The sequence below is a fragment of the Schistocerca nitens genome, chromosome 5 (genome assembly GCF_023898315.1).
Source record: "Schistocerca nitens isolate TAMUIC-IGC-003100 chromosome 5, iqSchNite1.1, whole genome shotgun sequence".
In the NCBI taxonomy this organism is placed as follows: Eukaryota; Metazoa; Arthropoda; class Insecta; order Orthoptera; family Acrididae; genus Schistocerca; species Schistocerca nitens.
Genome location: NC_064618.1, coordinates 883,631,602 through 883,645,953, shown reverse-complemented (window position 1 = coordinate 883,645,953; position 14,352 = coordinate 883,631,602). Strand labels below are relative to the sequence as shown.

General features: G+C 39.1%; 1 protein-coding gene across 2 annotated transcripts in view; it reads right to left on the bottom strand.

The window, feature by feature from the left end:
* Positions 1-329: 329 nt before the first annotated feature.
* LOC126259188 (sodium/potassium/calcium exchanger 3-like) overlaps positions 330-14,352 on the bottom strand; it is a 273,706-nt gene continuing 259,683 nt past the window's right edge. For both annotated transcript variants that reach the window (XM_049955771.1, XM_049955772.1), the window contains one exon: positions 330-1,975. In XM_049955771.1, coding sequence (XP_049811728.1) covers positions 1,641-1,975 — 335 coding nt within the window. In that variant the 3' untranslated portion in view covers positions 330-1,640. The remainder of the gene's footprint in view (positions 1,976-14,352) is intronic.

Genomic DNA, 14,352 nt, shown 5'->3' with positions numbered 1-14,352 from the left:
TTCAGACAATCCTGATGCTACCCAATAGCAGCACCTTGGAAAGTCTACTTGAAACATTGAAGAAAAAAAGGGAAGACATACCTCCAGAATTTTACAGCACAGGTGCCATGATTGACCGAACATGGACAAAGGAAAACTTCAAAATGAGACACGTGATCACCAGGTTGGCAGTCCATGGTTTCCACCACCTTATTTGCAACAACACGTCATATCATGAAGCAAACAAAATGTGTGAGTGTAAACTGTGTCACCAAATTTGCAAACGTTACCATATAGAACTCTGTACCAAAAGGACACAAACAATAAGTGACTATGCAAATCACAATATGTGAAATTTCTAATTTATCTTATTATTATCACTGTACATTGAATTTGTATGGCTATTTGGCTGCAATAAACTTATTATTAAATTTCAAAGTGTTTATCTTCTCTAATTAACTAACATCATATATCAATTTCAAATGTGCTCCTTTTCTGATACAAAGGCATAATCCAACAGAATGAACATGTCCTTAATACAACAATAATACTAGTTGCTGGATTTCTATGATACATACTACTGTACAGTTAATAGACTGGAACTCAGTTTCAGACTGCTATATTTCTTTTAATTGTGCGTTTTGGTGAAAGCTTGTCAAGTCCGTGAAATCTCCAGTGTTGCTCGTGCCAATGATTTCTTCTTTCTGTTCGACATCTTGTAAATGTGCTTTTTGGTGTTTCAGATCTATATTGTGAATACATGAGTTTTTAAACTGATGGAAGTATTCTTTAGGCGGGGGAGCCTCTTCTCTTTTTATTTTTTTAGGGGCAAACAGGATATTGTAAGAAGTCATAACACTATTAATAAATATCTAAACAATAAAAATTACTTTATATGCCAGAAACTTGATGGTTGAAAAACAAATTGGATAGTAAAATAGGCTGACTACATAGAAAATAAGATTTAACTATAAAATATATTATAGGAAACAAGACTGCGTGATTAAAAATGAGGAAAGACACCATAATGCTTCTTACACTTCAGAAAATTGAATAATGAAATCAGTCTGTTATATCTTACAAGTTATTTCAAGACAAATAATAAAAATAAGTTTCACACTACATATTTGCAGCCATATTATGTGTGAAGTATGTGGTAAATACCCGTAAATAACAAATGCTGCCCACCTCTGATGTTAGTTGATATTTAAAGCACACACAATGCAATTCATCATAGCTGCATCTTTCTGATAATAAATGTTTTGACTCATGTGCTATCACAGAAACTATGACAATGGTTTTTATGGATCATAATGTGTGAATGAATAACTGAGTGAAAGAATAAACATATGGTTGAGATGAACACTCACAAGATCATTGTTATTAGTGCACACATAGCTTACAAAAGGTGTAAAATGGCTACTGCTCTATGTAATACATAATAGTGGTTATTGTGCTTGTTACAAGCTTTGATTGTTATAAATGTGTTCAGTCTCATGAATGAAGTATTTCCATGCTTTTTCCCATGATGACATTAATTATTGTGTGTTATATGTACTGTCAGCACCATTCTGCTACCATATCATTTTACTTCATTGACATGATGCAATGTTTTTACTTTATTTTATACATTGAAAGAGAGTCTGACACATGATATTATTTCACCTGTCACATACAGGTAGGTTAACTGGAAAGAAAATATTAAGCTCGACGAGAGATGCAAGAACTAGAAACACAATATAAAAGATAAGAAGTATTGTACCAAATACTGAACAAAGCTGGAAATCAAAACATGCAAGACATATGTAGAACATCAACAATGTCACAAGGAGAGAAACTGTACTGTAAAGTAGCCCCCCAGAGCTGATGTTAACCTGGTGGGCTCCATTTCCACCAGTCAACACTGTAGTTTTCAGCAGCCAAGGAAGTCCCAGGCAAAGAAGGATGTTGAATGTGTTGGATCCTACTGCATTAGTGATGCCCATTGCTCCTCGTCCTACAAAATAGAATTTTCCTTGTTGTTACATATGTAGCAAGACCAGAAAAACAGAAGTTACTCTTAAGTACAAAATACCTGTGTACTTTGTTGGGCATGCAGTCCATATTGTTTTTGAAAAACTATTTTATACTTTGTTAGTGTTATTTGCTGGAAGAAATAATTAATAACTTACCATAACTTGGAAGAGAACAGGTAGTATTTTATTCTTTTTTAATTGTTCTTACTCCCCACATAAATCTTTTATATCACATAAAATAATAAAGTCAAAAGGACTTCTAGTACCTTCCGCCGCGGAAGTCGAACACGCGCCAGAACAAATGGACGTGGTCAGCCCATAGAGGGCTCCGCCTCCGCGGCGGCTATTCCACGCAGCGGCCCTCGCACAGCGAGGGTGCCACCGCTACGCCACGTGCAGACAGCGGCCAATAGCCACTCCCTCCGGTTTCGTATATAGTGACCCGCTCTGCCCTAGTCCAGTCAGTCTGGTACTCGCTCTGGATTTCGTTTCTATCTCGGCAGTACTGCGTTCTGGTCGTTACTCGTTGTTGACATTTGCCCGGCTCTGGTTCCGAATGAATTTACATTTGGTGTTTGGTGTTGTGGTTTCTACAAGCCTCCGTTGTTTATCTCTTCCTTGTTGTGTCGGTCATAGTCGGTCGTGGTTGGTTGTTGTCAGTTGTCGTTGGTCTGTCGTCCCCTGCCTGGTGGCTCCGATCCGCAGCCCAAGGCATTCCCGCAGTTGGTTTTGGCTACTACAGGACTGCTACTCACCATACAGATCTGTTGTTATTCCGTCCTGCATTTTCCATTGTGTGATTTTTCACTACATATTTTGTACAGTGGACAGGAAATAAATGTACAGTCAACACAACTGTCTTCATAAGCTCAGGTATCTTCAGTTTGTACAGCTTGTACCAGTGATAGCACAACACGCAATGGTAACGGTGGCAGCACCTCATGTAACACATTTACAGCAGTGTTTCTTCCCTTCTTACTGTAACAATTTTAGTTATGCAACTTTTGATTTTTTTTTGATTGCATATAATTATAGCATATTGTTTTATATATACATTATAACATTCACTTTCACCTGTTTGAAATGTCAAATGCTTCTGCCTCTAATAAACAGATGAGAACAAATGTGTACAGTTATGTGATAGCCACGGGCCAGCATTTGAGGATCTGGAATTTTGCTGAAGTAATGAAGGTTCACGTCCACTCAGTACCAATTTTTTTGTTGGTTGATGTGTTGCAAGTGTAACACAAATATATCTGAGGTACACCAAATATGATAACACACTGCACCACAGACAGGTATATGAAAGACAGTCATTTACTGCCATTAGAGATAATGTCCAGGCAGTCATCCTGTAAGACGGTTTCAGTGCTAGCCACAGGCCAGTGTTTAAAGATCTGGATTCAGCCAGGTGTGATGTTCAACCTCACTGTGCCCAGAAGTTGGTAAAGCAGTGGCAAAAGATGAGTAACCAGCTGGTCTCGAGGCTGGGCTACAGAAAGGTGTTGACGCCTCACCGAGGCAACACGTTAGCTGACATCCATATGGAACATCTGTTTATAACCACTGTTCAACTCAAGAATGGGCAACGGCCTGCCGTAGTGGATACACCGGTTCCCGTGAGATCACCGACGTTAAGTGCTGTCGGGCATGGTCGGCACTTGGACGGGTGACCGTCCAGGCCGCGATGCGCTGTTGCCATTTTTCGGGGTGCACTCAGCCTCATGATGCCAATTGAGGAACTACTCGACCGAACAGTAGCGGCTTCGGTCAAGAATACCATCGTAATGACCGGGAGAGCAGTGTGCTGACCCCACGCCCCTCCTATCCGCATCCTCCTCTGAGGATGACACGGCGGTCGGATGGTCCCGGTAGGCCACTCGTGACCTGACAACAGAGTTCAACTCGAGAATGAGACCACTTTCCCTGGACGCTTGCGAACTGTTTGCATCTGTTTGCGTGATGCTGCCCTTAGAGCCCATATGGGTGCTAATAAAGAGGCCCTCTCTGATGACCACAAACTTTATAGACTTGCCTTCGCTCATCTGAATGTAGACCGTGACTGACACCGTGTCATCTTTTCAGATCTGATGATGATCTATATGTTATGGGGAGCACATTACAACCCACACTACATTACGACCCACATTACGTGGTGCAACATTTTCATGCTGGCCGCATCAAAGTCTCCTGCTGTGGGTGGATATCATCAGACAGGGCAGGAGTACTTCATTAAATCTATATTCATCTTGTCATGAATCAGTATGTACACATCATTAAACATACACCAAAATTGAGTGATCCAGTTCCAGCAGGACCACTCACTGGTTCACGTGAGTCAAATAGTTCAGCAGTGGTCTTCACAACGGGCTGATGTTGACGAATTTAGGGGCCAAAATGAAACGTCACCTGATCAACTGGGGTATCTAGTGTTAGAAACAAGGGACAGTCTTGTGGATGATGAGACATATTTCCAAAGGCAGGCTGCCTCCATGCCTCTCCAGATGAGGCACACAATTTGTGTCAGTGGTGGATGGAGAACTTCCCCACCCCTAACATTACTCTACTTTATATTACAATATTTGATAATATGCCTGTATGTTTGTTAATAGTAAATCTATGTGAAACACTGTACTTTAAATTTTATTTATTGAATTCTTGCTACTTAATAGATGTACATTTGAAGAAACGCACAAAAAAGTCAATATGAATAAAAATAGAAATGTCCTAAAATACGACAGTCAGAGAAAACAATATTGATCACTAAACTCTAAAATAATAATTTTTTTTTTGCTTTCATGAAGCTGAGACTCATGTCTCAAGGAAATAATAATTCCATTAGAATATTTTCTTCCTTAGTGTCTCTCCAAAATTTCTTACATTTATTGTGCAAAGAAGTGCACTCAGGGCATACAAATGTTATTTTTCAAGTTAACACCCTTTGAGAGCCCAAGCATAATATTCCATGGACTAAAACCATTTCTTTAGTTTAATCTTCAGATAAATGAATACACATTCAGCATCTTCTTCTTTGAATGATTGTAAGATTGTGTTTTCCATGTTTTTCTCTTTTTCTTTTCCAAGAACAAAACTTTTGCTTCTGTCTCTTCGATTCCATCAGTTTTCCTCTCTTTGAATTGTTTAAAATGTTTCCAGTATGAAGATGAGAATAACTTCTTGACAGGTTTAGAATGCACTGATTTTACTATAGCTGGTGGCTCATGATGTGAGCTGTTAATTTTGGGAGCTGGCTGGATACCAAATGGACTCACATCTACTCTGTTGTTTGCATCTTGTATGTCACATTCCAACAGCAAAGTCATTGTCTCTAAGTATATGTCTGTTACGTGTGAAGAGCCCCATTTTCCAGAGACAATTTATAGCATTTTCCATTGTTACTGCTCTCAAGTAGGCTGCTCTAAATACATATGTAATCAAGAATAAGGTTACTTCGTGACCTGGGTTTCTATTTCTTGGGAATAACACATTGTAAACAGACCCTTGAATTCCACACAAGAGGCTGCATTTTATGTGTTGAATGGGGTGATAAACAGATGATGTGGACATGGTTTTCTGTTGTTTTGTGTATCACACAAATGTGATATGATGCTCACAAAGTATTAGCAAACAGGATCATCACCAGAGGGCTTCACAATGTTCACAAAATTGTCAAACCACTTAGTAAAACTATGAGTCTGGATTCAGCAAGCTAATATGAGATAGCATGTCCTCATATGCAATACTGTCACATATTAGGATGCCCATTGTAACACATATTAAGAATAAGCCATCTTGCTCTAGAAACATAGCCTCATAGTTATACTGCTCAGTTTGAAGAACAGTTCACTACAGAGATGACAGAGGACTTTGTGAAGAATGAAGTCACATGAATATTGTTGCAGCAGCTATTCAACTTCCAATACTTGCATACTTTGCTTACTTTCATTCTATTATGTCATATGAGATCATATTCTGGGGTATTTAGTTAAACCGAGCAAAGGTTTTTAGAGCACAAGAGCATGTTATACGATTTGTTTGTGGTACATGTACAAACCTGTTCAAGGAGCTGAGTATTCTAATCACTGATTCTCAGCATTTAATTCCTTAATGAAATTTGTTGTAAATAATATGTCTCTGTTTCTAACTGACAGCTCAATACATAGTATCAATACTAGTAATAAGAACAATCTACATAAAGGTTTAAAATCACTAATCTTGGTCCAAAATGGGGTCCAATATTCAGGAACACACATTTTCAATAAATTGCCATCAACCATCAAAAACTTGGTTTCAGATAAAGCAGAATTTAAACAGAGTTTCAAAGACTTTTGATAGGCAACTCCTTCTACTCTATAGATGAATATCTTAACAGGGACTGTTAGACCAGCTTAAATAAAAATGCCTGTTAGATTTCAGTTTTGACAGCACTTGGTCACAACAGTGAAGATTAAGTATATTGTCTATGATGAATTTATTGAAAGTGCATAACTATGTTTCTTTCTCACAGTGTATTAATTTTGTAAATATTAGCAGTTCCAGTTTACTGTAATGTATTCACATGTTTTGATGATCTCCTGACAAATGATCAGGGAAGTGACTATTACATTCAAATGTTCTATGTTTCTTATGTTATACTTTCTGACATGTTCTACACTCATGAGAATCATCTCATTTTTGGCTCTAGGGAATGAAAACAATCTGATCTAATCACATATTAAATCCCTGCTAGCGCATACATTCTCTCTTATGGTACTTTCATCTTAACGACTTTTCTGCTGCATCTGCTTTCCCATTCTGTCTCTTACTTCTGCAAACAGTTTTGTGCCTACAGACAAAATTTTCTTTTCAGCAACTTAATTTGGATCCGATTGTTTTCAAACTTGAGAATGATGGTGAATTTCAGTGTTCCCAAACAAAAGGGACAAAAGGATTGTTGTTGAGCTTGGTGCTTACATTGGAATGTATAAGCTGACGAAAAGTATATCATTAGCAACTTCATTCACACCAAAGAATCGAATAATTATTCAGTTACTCTCTCCTGCATGTGAAACACAATTTTTGCAAAAAATAAAATGTTGCTAGATGTCTGCTCTAAAAAATCATTTACTCCCCAACATAATAATATTCTCTCACTCCTGTAAAATGAATGGGGTGAAAGTATCGCCACAACTTGTGATCTGGCTGTACGTGCCGGGAATGCCCGATGTGGGACTTAACCATTTTTCGTGCAAACAGTTTTGTTTCGTCATCCGCACATGTTAACAACATACAGTGTACATCATTAAAATGTTTTATACTGTCAGATAGTTCTACTGCATTTTCATAAGCATAAGCATGGAGTCCAAAAATGATGGTTGTGTGAAACCCGACTTGCACTTTTCTTGCATGACATCCTGAAGTACATGGATCAAAATGCAGTATTTCATAACTTCAAAAGAGGATTTCATTCAGTACCACTCCTACATGTACTGTCAAAAGTACAGGGTTATTCAAAAAGATGGCTCCAGTTTAATTAATCTGCATTTCTTGACATATAAAAGGGACACGAAGAGTCTACATACTGAAGAAAAGAGGAAGGTCCAAAGTTTCATTTTGTCAACTGCTAAGCCACTAGGGCAGTGACAGTTGCGTAAATGGCCACTAGGGTGCTCACGCCAACAGGCAGTTATGGCTATGATGCAGCAGCTTTCTACGATACTGAGTTTGTAAGAAGTGAGATGGCAGTTCCAGTGCTGCAGGTATTTCATCTCTGATTCAGCATTTAACCACCAATTAGAAGAAACATAAACCATTCGTCTAAGAAATTTCTAAAAACTGGATGTCCCTGTAGAGAAAAATGTCTATGCCAACAGCATGTGTGATGTCAGGTGAATTTATAATAATTCGTAGTCCATGTTAAGTCAACCAGTGGAGCTAGTATGGAACTAGAAATACCCCAACCAACTGTATGGCAAGTTTTGAGATGTCATTTGCTGTACAAGACCTAGTGCTTGTGCAGGCTCTCCTTGAGAATGACAAAGAACAGCATATTGAATTTTTTGGTGATATGCCAGAAACTATGGAGGGCAATGTGTTTCTAATGCACTTAATATTTAGCGGTGAAGCTAAATTCCATCTCTGGAAAATTGAATAGACACAATGTTTACATATGAAGTCTGCAAAATTCCTGTACAACATTGCAGCACAAGAGAGACTCAGCAAAGCTAAACATGTTCTGTGCATTATCATGGGCAAAAGTTTATGGAACACTGTTTCTTGTGGGAGGCACTGCTAGTGGAATACCGTATTTGGACATGTTGGAACAATGCATTTTTCTTGAACTTACCAAAGGTTCACAAGACTTCATTCTCCTCCAGTGGCACCATTACATCTGAGAATTTTTAAATCAGTCCCTTCTTCGGCGGTGGATAGGTCGTGTGGGAAATCGAGACCTCCCTCTACACTTCTGGTCACTAAGACCTCCTGATCTCATGCCCTGTGACTTTTTCATATGGGGCTGTTTATGGCTCACCTCTGCCAACAACTCTGGTGAACCTGCGGAATCGTGTCACTACTGCAGTGAACTCCGTAATGCAAGATATGATTCCATCGCATGTGGGGACGAGTTTGGCTACCACTTTGATGTTTGCCATGCAGCAAAGGAGGGACACACTGAACATTTATAACCTGTCTTAAAAATACTTTGAAACTTCCTTGTTTCATTGGAATGTAGACTATTCATGTACAATTTACACTTCACAGAATAAAAATAAACTACATTGGGTCCATCTTTTTCAATAACCTTGTATGACTGTAGGGGTATCAAGTGGAATTTGTAACTAGACTGAAAATTGCTTGGCAGAGAGGACACAGCAAGTTATGTCAGATGGAGGGTCATCGACAGTTACAGATGTAACTTTGGGGAACAACATAGTAGTGTGTTGCGACTCTTGCTGTTCGTGTTGTATATTAATGATCTTGTGTAAAATATTAATAGTAATGTGAGAGTTTTCACAGATAATGCAGTAAACTATAATGAAATACTGTGTTAAAATAGCTGCACAATTATTTAGTTAGATCTTGATAGGGGTTCAAAGTGATGCAAAGACTGGAAGTTTGCTTTAAATGTTCAGAAATATAAAATAGTATTCACAAAACGAAAAAAATCTCATGTTGTATGACTACAATGTCAATAACTCACAATATGAAAGAAAAGTGTCTCCAGCCAGACACAGCCAAGCATTTGGCAGTCCAGAAGAAATGCTGGGTGCCTTCAATACATCTTTATAAATTTGGGGCTGCCTTGAGCTTTCAATGCAGTTGACGGTTTATCTACAAGGTGTCTCCCCTGTCTGGGGATGACATAGCAATGAACAGTCTTGTATACTGACCAAGACCTCTAGGATTTTCTGTTTTAACTGAAGTAAATACTGGCTATAAAAATGTACTTTGTATTACAGTTAATGTATTTAAGTGATTATACAGCCACCATAAACTGGGCAATAATTTAACAATGTAAAACTTCCATACTCCCTTGGGAAGGCTAAAAGTCTATAAATATAACATATCATTACACCAACCAATAGTAATTGGTTTCTGCAGATTTTTATGGTAAAATCAATTAAGAATATGAAGCAGATCAGGAGATACAGGCAACTAAAAAACAGAAAAATGGCATGCTCTGAAGTTCTCAAGTCTATAATTAAATAAATATTCTCTGTTTTCACATGTCATTTCGGCACATGAATAACAGTGTTCTTTTGAGCTGTGTATGAGAAGTGAACCCACATTAAAGGGTCAGTTAGGAGATGCAGGCCATTGAAGTACAGCAAAATTACATGTTCTGCAGATTAGGCTCCAGGTTGGGAGGACCATAAAATTAAATAAATATTCTCTGTCACCGCTTCTATGAAACTGGGTGAAAAAATGAGCTTAGATTAACCAGGAACTGTAATATGGAAGATCTGCATGATCTGCAGGCTCTGCACTAATTTGGGAGGGCCATAATTAAATAGTTCATACAGCATCCAGAGAACTCCAGAACATAGTGCTAGCACTTTGTGATGTCACATAGTTCAAAGATGGTATTTTTTTATTTTTTACTTCAGTTTTCCATCACTGCTGGGTTCAATGATAATCATTGTTGAGGGTAATATTTTACCATTTACTTCAGCTTTCCTTCACTGGTGAGTTGAGTGCTTCCATTGCTTGGTGATACAGTCCTGCTTGAAACACTCAGTGAATTTACCATTCTTTGAATTATAGTGCCAGAGAAGCAACATCTACATTGTTTCCTAATTTCATGAGTGCAATATCTGAACTGAGGACATTATTAAATGGCTAAGATTTTCTGCACTTTTTGGAACACTATTTAGGTGAGGACAGGTTATATATCTTAAGTAAATGTCACATGTTTGCCATGTACCTGCTGCATACAGGGTGTACATAAAATCGGGGAAAACTTTCAATCATTTATTGCGCAAGAACTAAACATTGTACAAACGTCATACATATTGCATTTTGAAGAGAAACTGTGAAAGATTTTTTTTTAAGAATATTCGATATGCGAACCATGAGTGACCCGGCAGACATCAATACGGTAATCAAATTCTTGCCATACTCATTCCAGCATGGCATCATCAACTGTGGCAGTTGCTTCCTGTATTCTCTCCTGGAGCTCTGCTACATCTCATGGTGGAGGCAGTACTTGCACCAGATCTTTACTGTGTCCCCACAGAAAAAAGTCACATGGAATGAGATCTGGTGATCGGGAGGCCATTTTATGACACAGCTGTTCCCTTCTGTACCACGGCCGATCCATCAATGTGGCAGCTCCGTGTTCAGGTACCCACGAACTTCACGATGAAAATGGGGTGGAGCCCCATCCTGCAGAAAGATGAATGGAGAGTCCGATTGCATTTGAGGCATCAGCCATTGCTGCAACATGTCCAAGTAGGAATATCCAGTGACAGTGCTCTCAGTGAAGAAGAACGGTCCTTCAACGCGTCAAGGCACAAAAAATGCGCTCAAATTCAGTGCATTCATGTGGATGCTTTGTACCCCAGATTCAACAATTGTGCCTTTTCACTTTCCCATAAGGTAATTTCCAAGAATTTTTGCCTATCGAAGCTGCGGGTGGCAAATTATATATATCGAAAGTGTGATTCTAAATCGATCACGCGACTGTGGTGAAGGGCGTAATGGTACATTATTTGTGAGATGCTAGGAAAACCCAAATGATTTATGATCGTAGTGAGTGGGATGTCTGGTATTGTAGATGTTTCTTTGGCCAATTGCCTCATGTGGAAGAATCTAATTCCATGCTTATGCAATGTAGAAAATTTTTTCAATTTTTGTCGGAAATGTGACACTCTACCCATATTTTTGTGTGACATTGGCAGATTCTGCCAAGGTTATGGCAAAAAGGGAATGCTTCCCCTAGCATGCACATCAAATGGACTTTTTCATGACGACAATGTCGACGACGAGTGAGGCAAGTCATTTCCTTCATAATTACAACTATTTTAGTACTGCTCTTCTTTTGTCATTGCTGTATACTGTAAACATGCTCATAATGCCCACAACCACAGTTGTGTGATCAATTTAGAATCGTAATATGATATCCATCATTTGGAGCCCGCAGCTTCGATAGGGAAACATTCTAGGAAATTACCCCCTAAATGTGAAAATTAAGTGATCAACAATGCCATCCCCATCCTCATTCAATTGTTGCAACTGCAAACAAGAGTCAAAATGGTTGTCTTTGTCATCGTCATTGAGCTTCTGCACTAGCTCCAATTTGAATGGTTTCATAGACAGCTTCTGTCACAGAACTTTCCACACTGTCATTGGAGCCATTTTGAGTTCACAGGATGCACAATGCAGCAATTTCTTTGGACTCCTTACGAATGTCTCTCGTAAGCACTCCACATTCACTTCTCTCACACTGGGATGTCTGCTTCTCTTTGCCGGGCACAAGCAACCTGTCGTAACGAATTTGTTGTACCAGTGGTAAATGGCCTTCCTTGTTGGTGGCTTTTTACCGTACTTGGTTCTAAACATCCATTGAACATCTGTAGCACACTTGTTTTTGTCAAATTCCAACACGCAGAAAGTTCAATCCACACCTGAAGTCACCATGTTTGTGACTAGCGCTGACTATTGGCAAATTACCAAACTATGCTGTGGCGGTATACATGAAAAAAAAACTTTCAGGGTTTCTCTTCAAAATGACATGTGTATGGCATCTGTACAATAAATAATTGAAAGTGTTCCTGGACTTTATGTACACCCTGTATTTAATGAGTGACTTGTCTTCAGATATTGTGACATAGTCCAACTGAAATATGGCATCAGGCTACTGGGAGTTGTAAGAAATTATGAAGGTAGAGTGTTGAAAGCTTAAGCATTTGGGGATATGTAAGTTATTTTGAGGGTTTCTTGTCCTATTGCCAACTTATTAAATTAAATGTAGCTGCATAATGTCTTCAAAGAGCAGATACTATGAGGCTGTGCTGAAAAGCAATGCCTCGGAATTTTTTATTCTGTCCTCAATATCAACTGAGGCATTACATGTGATGTGTATTACTCAGTTGACTTTCTCACTTCACTGACAAACACTGCCACCCTCTGCTGCTAGAGGGTTCCAAATTGCAGTGTGTAACGTAGTGGTGTGAACATAACTAAGTCGGTCTGTGAGAAACAGCATGCTGTAACTGAGTTCCTAACCACAGAAAACTGAAAGCATCAATTTGAGGAGGTCATCCGTACATGGAGCACCCTCTCTTTTAGCATGACAATGCCAGACCACACAAGGGCACTGCATCACCCGTGACAATCTGATGCCTCGGGTTCGCTGTCAGTGAACATCCTGCATACAGTCCCCACTTGGCCCCATACAATTTTCATCTGTTTCCAAAACTTAAAGAACAGCTGTGAGGTGTTCACTTTGATGGATATGAAGCAGTGCAAGCAGAGGTGAGGCTGTGGCTCTGCCAACAAAGTCAACATTCTATAGCTACGGTATCAACAAACTGGTCTCTCGTTGGGAGAAAAGTTGAAGTGGTGGGGAGGTTATTTCTCATTTCTGGACATGACTTTTTTTTTTGTTTGGTCATCAGTCTACTGACTGGTTTGATGTGGCCCGCTATGAATTCCTTTCCTGTGCTAACCTCTTCATCCCAGAGTAGCACTTGCAACCTACGTCCTCAATTATTTGCTTGACGTATTCCAATCTCTGTCTCCCTCTACAGTTTTTGCCCTCTACAGCTCCCTCTAGTACCATGGAAGTCATTCCCTCATGTCTTAGCAGATGTCCTATCATCCTGTCCCTTCTCCTTATCAGTGTTTTCCACATATTCCTTTCCTCTCCGATTCTGCGTAGAACCTCCTCATTCCTTACCTTATCAGTCCACCTAATTTTCAACATTCGTCTATAGCACCACATCTCAAATGCTTCGATTCTCTTCTGTTCTGGTTTTCCCACAGTCCATGTTTCACTACCATACAATGCTGTACTCCAGACGTACATCCTCAGAAATTTCTTCCTCAAATTAAGGCCAGTATTTGATATTAGTAGACTTCTCTTGGCCAGAAATGCCTTTTTTTGCCATAGCGAGTCTGCTTTTGATGTCCTCCTTGCTCCTTCCGTCATTGGTTATTTTACTGCCTAGGTAGCAGAATTCCTTAACTTCATTGACTTCATGACCATCAATCCTGATGTTAAGTTTCTCGCTGTTCTCATTTCTACTACTCATTACCTTCGCCTTTCTCCGATTTACTCTCAAACCATACTGTGTACTCATTAGACTGTTCATTCCGTTCAGCAGATCATTTAATTCTTCTTCACTTTCACTCAGGATAGCAATGTCATCAGCGAATCGTATCATTGATATCCTTTCACCTTGTATTTTAATTCCACTCCTGAACCTTTCTTTTATTTCCATCATTGCTTCCTCGATGTACAGATTGAAGAGTAGGGGCAAAAGGATACAGCCTTGTCTTACACCCTTCTTAATACGAGCACTTCGTTCTTGATTGTCCACTCTTATTATTCCCTCTTGGTTGTTGTACATATTGTATATGACCCGTCTCTCCCTATAGCTTAACCCTACTTTTTTCAGAATCTCGAACAGCTTGCACCATTTTATATTGTCGAACGCTTTTTCCAGGTCGACAAATCCTATGAAAGTGTCCTGATTTTTCTTTAGCCTTGCTTCCATTATTAGCCGTAATGTCAGAATTGCCTCTCTCGTCCCTTTACTTTTCCTAAAGCCAAACTGATCGTCACCTAGCGCATTCTCAATTTTCTTTTCCATTCTTCTGTGTATTTTTCTTGTAAGCAGCTTCGATGCATGAGCTGTTAAGCTGATTGTGCGAT